At 37.9% G+C, this 7717-nt stretch overlaps 1 protein-coding gene across 1 annotated transcript; it reads right to left on the minus strand.

Moving 5' to 3' along the window:
• Positions 1–630: 630 nt before the first annotated feature.
• LOC140009966 (cytochrome P450 71A1-like) lies at positions 631–2619 on the minus strand. Its single transcript, XM_072056317.1, has 2 exons — positions 2351–2619; positions 631–1207 (listed from the first exon to the last, which is right to left on the minus strand). Exons 1-2 carry the CDS (start codon positions 2617–2619, stop codon positions 631–633), a joined length of 846 nt encoding a protein of 281 aa, XP_071912418.1.
• Positions 2620–7717: the final 5098 nt, after the last annotated feature.

The raw sequence follows: 7717 nt of genomic DNA on the forward strand, positions 1-7717 counted from the left end.
ACCAAACGTATTTTAAGAGAGCGTGTGATAAAGTTTTAATATTTATGTAACACCCTTATGATTTGTATAAATATTCACGTTACTTCTTGTAATTTTTATATTTATCTACATAATCTCCTTATGTTTTTATACAAGGTTTCAGGGGAGGGGGGAGAGGAAAGGGGAAGGAGAGGAGGAAGAGGAAGGGAGGAGGAGGAAAGAGGGAGGAGAGAAAGAGAGAGAGGGAGAAAAGAAAGAAAGGGGAAAAAAAAAAGAGTCACCGGCCCCAATGCCCGCACCGGTGGAGTGGCGGCCGGTGGCAGCCGTTGGTGGAGGTGGTGGTAGATTGAGTTGTGGAGAGGAAGAAGATAAAAGACAAGAAAAAAAATTTTGTTTGTGTTTGGGCATTTGAGCTATGCATTTTAAAAAATTTGGGGAGTTTGAAATTATTGTAATTAAAGTTGTTAAAAATCTTGTAGAAAAAAAAGCTAGGCAAAAAACTTGGTTCCAAACAGACAATAGAATATAAGTATACGACTAGGAGCAAGTCACAAAACAAACTAAACACAAGGAGGGAAGAAAAAAAAGAGGAAATTCCACAACCAAAGAATACATGGTCCCAAGTATTTAGATGCTAGCACTTGACATTTGCTACGCATACACATTTTTTGCCGGAAGTGGCAGATCATTTTTGTTAGGCATTGTAAGACCTAGTAAAACTTGAGTATCAATGTCGTCTTTCTTGATCCCAAAAGGCAATTCCCAGTCAAAAGAGTACAGAAGATTGGCAAGTCCAACTTCCACCATTGCTAGTACCAGAGAATATCCAGGGCAGCCCCTTCGGCCAGCTCCAAATGGTATCAATTGAAAGTCTTTCCCTTTCATATCTACACTACTATTCAAGCATCTCTCAGGCAAAAACTCATTTGGATTTTCCCAATACTCGGGATCTCTTCCATTCCCCCAGACATTTGTGTAAACTATAGAATTGGACTGGATTTCGTGACCATTTATAATGCAATTTGCTAGTGTCTGTCTTGGAACTGAAAGTGGAGCTGAAGGATACAATCTGAAGGTCTCCCTGACAATTGCCTTGAGACAAGAGAGCTTTTGAATATCATCTTCGTTTACTATATCTTTATTTCCAACTGCACCTCTAATCTCTGCTTGTGCCTTCTTCAATATTGCTTTAGGGCTCTTCATCAGGCCATTGCCCAGATTATCGTACCTGCAACAATATCCGACCCTGCACTAAATACATCCTATAATGTGTTGGGAAAGGAATACCAGTACAGGCACACAATATCAGAGTTAACCCAGGACAAATTTCTTTTTTCCCAAGTACCAGTTAAAACAGGAACAAATCAAATCACCAAGTAATAATGCCAGCAGTGATAATAAAATGCAAGAAAAATAGAAGGCACAGGACACCAAGATTTTTATGTGAAAAATCCAATTGAAAAAAATCACGAGACCTAGTCCAATCAAAATCTCCACTATCACAATAATGGGAATACACAGGTCTATCCGAAATATTCAGACGGCAATAATATCACCACCACCAATCAAGTGAAATTGCTACAAAATCACCCCCAAAAATTACAACTGTCAAAGAAGTTAGTTTGGAAATGTGTTACCAAACAAAGAGAAAATCTGAAATCTGAATCGGTAGATGAGTAGAACTTGACAAGAGGATCGTGTGTGCAAAATTTCGTCTCAATCGGGTTTCAGATCACCCTCCAATTAAGATCTTGAAGTTTCTCTCTCTCTAGCTCTTTCTCTCTCTTTGTTTTACTCTTAACTAGCAAAAGATGGCGGCTGTCCTTTTTCTCTCTCACATGAGGACCGAAGAATTGAAATTACCTCATGCTGCTGCCGCTTGTAGTTAAACTTGAGAAGCCCTAAAGTGTTGTTTACTTGCACAAATGGGTTGGCCAACACCCAATAATCTCTCTTTCCAATTCATTTGGTGGGTTCCACCAACCCTGCTTCTTATCTGCAAAATAAAAGTTTCTCCTTAGGCAATGCCTTGGTAAACATGTCAGCACTATTATCATTTGTATGCACATTCTCAAGTGTCAATAACTTGGAATCCAATACTTCCCGAATCCAATGATATCTCACATCAATATGTTTGGATCGAGAATGAAATGTAGAATTCTTACACGAATGAATAGCACTCTGACTGTCACAATAAAGACTATACTTCTCTTGTTTCATACCCAACTCCTGAAGGAATTTTTGCAACCAAAGAGTCTCCTTGCATGTTTCAGTGGTTGCAATGTACTCCGCCTCCGTACTAGAAAGGGCGATACACTTCTGTAACTTACTTTGCTATGACACTGCTCCTCCTGCAAAGATCATCAAGTACCCAGATGTGGATTTCCTATTATCAAGATCACCTGCCATATCTGCATCAGTGTATCCATCTAACATAGTTTTACCATTGTCAAAACATAGACATAATCTAGAAGTTCCCTTGAAATACCTGAGAATCCATTTGACAGCATTCCAATGCTCCTTACCAGGATTAGAGAGATACCGACTGGCTATTCCAACTGCATGAGCAATATTTGGCCTGGTGCAAACCATAGCATACATCAAGCTACTAATAGTCGAAGCATAAGGAATCTTCTTCATGTTTTCTTTATCTTTCTCACTTGTAGGATACTACTTGATATTCAGTTTAAAGTGACCTGCAAGTGGAGTTGAGACTTCCTTAGCCTTGCTCTTGTTAAACCTGTTGAATACTTTCTCAATATATTTTTCTTGAGACAACCAGAGCTTTCCATTTTGCCTGTCACATGAGATTTTCATCCCCAGTATCTGTCTAGCCGGACCCAAATCCTTCATTGTAAAGGATTTATTTAACTCCTTTTTTAACCTGTCAATTTTTATAGTATCACGGCCAACAATCAACATGTCATCAACATATAGCAAGAGAATAACAAAATCACCATCTGAAACATTTTTCACATAAACACAGTGATCAGATATAGTCCTGTGGTACCAATGGTCTGTCATGAAGGAGTCAAATTTCTTATACCACTGTCGCGATGCCTGTTTCAACCCATACAAACTCTTCTTGAGACGACATACAAGATTTTCCTTGCCACTTTCTTTGAACCCCTCCGGTTGCTCCATGTAGATCTCTTCTTCCAAGTCGCCATGTAGGAAGGTTGTCTTCACATCAAGTTGTTCAATCTCCAAATCAAGCTGGTTGCAATACTAAAAACAACTCGAATTGATGGCATTTTTACCACAGGAGAGAAGATTTCTTCAAAATCTATACCCTTCTTTTGACTAAATCCCTTCACAACCAATCTTGCTTTGTACTTTGGTTGTGAGCTGTGCTCCTGAGTCTTCAACCTGTAAACCCATTTATTCTTTAGAGCTCTTTTGCCCTTAGGCAGTTTCACTAACTCATAAGTGTGATTCTCATGCAGGGGTACCATCTTCTCTTGCATGGCTCGCAACCAATTTTCTTTGTTCTCATGCTCTAAAGCCTCACAGTAAGACTTTGGCTCTTCTCCATCTGTTAACAACAAATATTCATGAGGATTATATTTGCTAGAAGGTCTCCTCTCTCTGGTAGATCTCCTAATCTCATCCAGTGGTGGTGGTGGTGGAGTAGTCGATGATGCCTCATGCTCAGGTTCATCAGCAGTAGGATTATCACCATCATTAACATCCTCTCTCTGCTCTGTCTCAGCTCCCCCTTGATTAAAATCAACAGGTACTGGAATTGAATCTGGATCTAAATTTGAGCTAGCAGGAATGTCATCTGAAGATTTTGAATTATCACCTTTATCAATGTCTTCAATGGTTTGATTTTCAAAGAAGACAACATCTCTGCTCCTGATCACCTTCTTCTCAATAGGATCATACAACCTGTAACCAAAATTTTCATGTTCATAACCCAAGAAAATGCATTGTTTTGATTTTACATCAAGTTTTGACCTCTCATCTTTGGGAATATGAACAAATACCCGACAACCAAAAACTCTCAAGTGCTTAAAGGACGCATCTTTTCCCATCCATACCTTCTTTGGGATATCACCATCTAGAGGAACTGATGGAGAAAGATTAATCAAATCGATTACAGTCCTCATTGCCTCACCCCAAAAGGATTTTGGCAACTTAGCATTAGAGAGCATACATCTGATCCGTTCAGTGATGGATCTATTCATCCTCTCTGCTACTCCATTTTCTTGAGGAGTTTTTGGTACAGTTTTCTCCAATTTGATCCCACGGGACTTGCAATAGATTTCAAATGGTCCTCTATACTCACCACCATTATCAGCACGTACACACTTTAATTGCTTACCAGTTTCTCTTTCAACTTTGTTATGAAAGTCTTTAAACACATCCAAAACCTGATTTTTGGATTTCAAAGTAAAACACCAAACCTTTCTAGTAAAGTCATCAATAAAAGTTACAAAATAGACAGCACCACCAAGAGACTTATCTTTCATATAACAAACATCAGTGTGCACCAATTCTAATGGATTCAATTTTTTAGATGGAGAAAAATTTTGAAATGCAACTCTGTGTTGTTTCCCATAAATACAGTCAACACAGGGTTTAAGTGCATTACCTCTAAGTTCAGGTGGGAGTTGTTTGCGAACAAGTGTCTGAATCCCGTTTTCACCCATGTGTCCAAGTCGCCTATGCCAAAGGTCAATTGAGGAATCACAAACTGCATTCACTTCTCCCTTCCTCAACTTAGCTTGCATCACGCAGAGGGTACTATGCTTCTTTCCTCTGGCAACAATGAGATTTCCTTTGTTGAGTTTTCATTTGCCTCCATCTTGCGAGTTACAGTAGCCCTCATCGTCAAAGTTTCCTGTAGAGATAAGATTAAGGCGAATATCAGGGACATGTCGAACATTTCTCAATATCAGCTGGCACTCGGTATCTGTGTCCAAGTATATGTCTCTCATGCCAACAACTTTGCATGAGACCTTATTTCCCATTCTAACATATCTAAAATTTTCTTCGGTATAGGTTGAGAAGAAATGCCTGTGAGGAATAATATGGTAGGATGTATCCGAATCAACTACCCAATCACTGTCATAATGAATAATATTCACCTGACCATAATCACAGAATACAAACATGTCATCATGAGCTGCCACAATTGCTGTAGTCTCTTCATCACCTTTTTCCTTCGCCTTACCCTTTTTCTCAGCTTGTTCCCATTTTAGGATTCTGCATTCTTTCATATAATGCACATTCTTCTTACAATAATAGCATGCAATATTTTTCCGCGACTCAGACCTGCTTCTGGATTTGTCATTCCTGTTGTGGGGTCATCTACTTTTGCTTCTCCCTCTTCTTTCTTTCTTTCTTTTTTGTCACCAGGGCCTGGGACTCATGGACAATTCCTTGTTCCTTCATCCTGAACTCTTCATTCATTACGGTCTCTTTTACAATAGTCATGGTCAACATACCATTGGGAGCTGAATTGCTGACGGAGACCACCATAGTTTTTCAACTATCCAGTAGTGAACTGAATAATAATAAAGCCTATACTTCATCATCCAAATTCAAATTTAATGTAGTTGCCTAGTTTATCAATCCCTGAAAATTACTCAGGTGTTCAGTCATATTTTTCCCATTTTTATATCTCATCCGAGTAATCTGCTTCAGACAACTAGCCTTGTTCAAACCGGTCTTCCGTTCATACATACTTTCAAGTTTTTTCCATAATACATCAGCTCTGGTGTCATTAGCAAAATGTTGAAAAATACTTTGACCAATCCATTTTCTAATATTACAACAATTTTTCTGTGCATAACAGTCCATTTTTCATCACTCATATCACTTGGTCTACCTTTATCCCGTAGAACAGGTTCAAACAAATCTCTACAATACAAGTAGTCTTCCATTCTAGACTTCCAAATCGAATAATTAGTAGCATTCAATTTTATCATGCAACCACTATCCGAATCATCCATTTTTAACTAGTACAACTGAGCAGTCCAACCTGACTGCTTTGATACCACTTGTTGGGAAAGGGGTACCAGTACAGGCACACAATATCAGAGTTAGCCCAGGACAAATTTCTCTTTCCCCAAATACCAGTTAAAACAGGAACAAATCAAATTACCAAGTAATAATGCCAGCAGTGAAAATAAAATGCAAGAAAAATTGAAGGCACATGACGCCAAGATTTTTACGTGAAAAATCCAATTAAAAAAACCGCGGGACCTAGTCCAATCAAAATCTCCACTATCACAATAATGAGAATACACAGGTCTATTCGAAATATTCGGACAACAAGAATATCACCACTACCAACCAAATGAAATTGCTACAAAATCACCCCCAAAAACTACAACTGTCAAAGAAGTGAGTTTGGAAAGGTGTTACCAAACAAAGAGAAAATCTGAAATCTGAACCGGTAGATGAGTAGAGCTTGACAAAAGGATCGCGTGAGTAAAATTTTGTCTCAATCGGGTTTCAGATCACCCTCCAATTAAGATCTTGAAGTTTCTCTCTCTCCAGCTCTTTCTCTCTCTTCATTTTTCTCTCAACCAGCAAAAGATGGCAGCTGTCCTTTTTCTCTCTCACACGAGGACCGAAGAATTGAAATTACCTCATGCGGCTGCCGCTTGTAGTTAAACTTGAGAAGCCCTCAAGTGTTGTTTACTTGCACAAATGGGTTGGCCCACATCCAACAACAATGATATGTTGAAACAGATTAGCAAAATGGGATTGATCCAAATTCTTAAAAAGAAAAACAAAAAGGAAAAATCGTTCAAAACGTTTCCACGTTTCGTTAAATGAATTTCTTCATCCATCACTTTAAAATATTAATTTTACGTTCCTTACAAATTCAAATTAATAATATTTGATCCTTACCTAAATTTTTGACCACTTTTTAATCCAAAATCACTATGTGACCACATGCAACTATTTTTTATATACAAGAAGGCTAGATTCCACTTTTTTAATGGAAAAATGAATATAGATTAAATCAGATCCTACTTTTTTAGATGCAAAAGTGAATATGGATCAAGTTATTTATTTAACTATAAATGAGATCTAACCTTTTTGCTCCGGAAAAAAAAATGTGTGGGTCACATAATTGATTCAAGGTAAAAATGATAAAAAATCTAGGTTGGGACTAAATTTTATCAAATTAATTTTGTAAGGAACATAAATTTATAATTTCAAAAGTAAAGGACGAAAAAATTTATTTGTTGAACTATGAAGGACGTTTTGAACCAAAACAAAAAAGGAGTAGGTCCTTTGAATAGGTAATTAATCACCATGAGCATTGCTTTGATGTGATCTTGCGTTAGATCAAAGGAAGTTGATTGTTCTTGCCATAATTGAAGCATGATGCCAACAATATCACCGTTCATGGACTCTGGCCTATTTGGATTTAAGTGTTCGTCGATGAGTTCTTGAAGAAATGAATCTAACTTGCTGCAAGTCCTCTCAAGTCTAGAACGCATCCCATTGAGGCTATCAAGCCAACCAATTGAAGGCATATAGTCTGAGAAAAAGATGTGGCCTACATTTCTTGGAGGAGATCATGGAATCGTCTTCTTTGTTGATCTTCCTCATCATACCTGTTGGCACGAAAAATCCCCGTGCAAGCAGCGGAAGCAATTCTAACACATATAAAAAATATATGGGAAGAGAAGGAGAACAAACACTCAATAATTTATTTAACTCAAAACAAATATTAAGTTGTAGTCTTTCGCTCACGATAACTCACAAATCT

This window comes from Coffea arabica, chromosome 6e (genome assembly GCF_036785885.1).
Source record: "Coffea arabica cultivar ET-39 chromosome 6e, Coffea Arabica ET-39 HiFi, whole genome shotgun sequence".
NCBI classification, from domain to species: Eukaryota; Viridiplantae; Streptophyta; class Magnoliopsida; order Gentianales; family Rubiaceae; genus Coffea; species Coffea arabica.

Coding starts and splice junctions, on each gene's coding strand:
- LOC140009966 (XM_072056317.1), bottom strand. CDS start 2,619: ATGAAGAAGATTCCTTATGCTTCGACTATTAGTAGCTTGATGTATGCT. Junction 1,208..2,350: donor AATAGGAAATCCACATCTGG/GTACTTGATGAT, acceptor ATATTGTTGCAG/GTACGATAATCTGGGCAATG.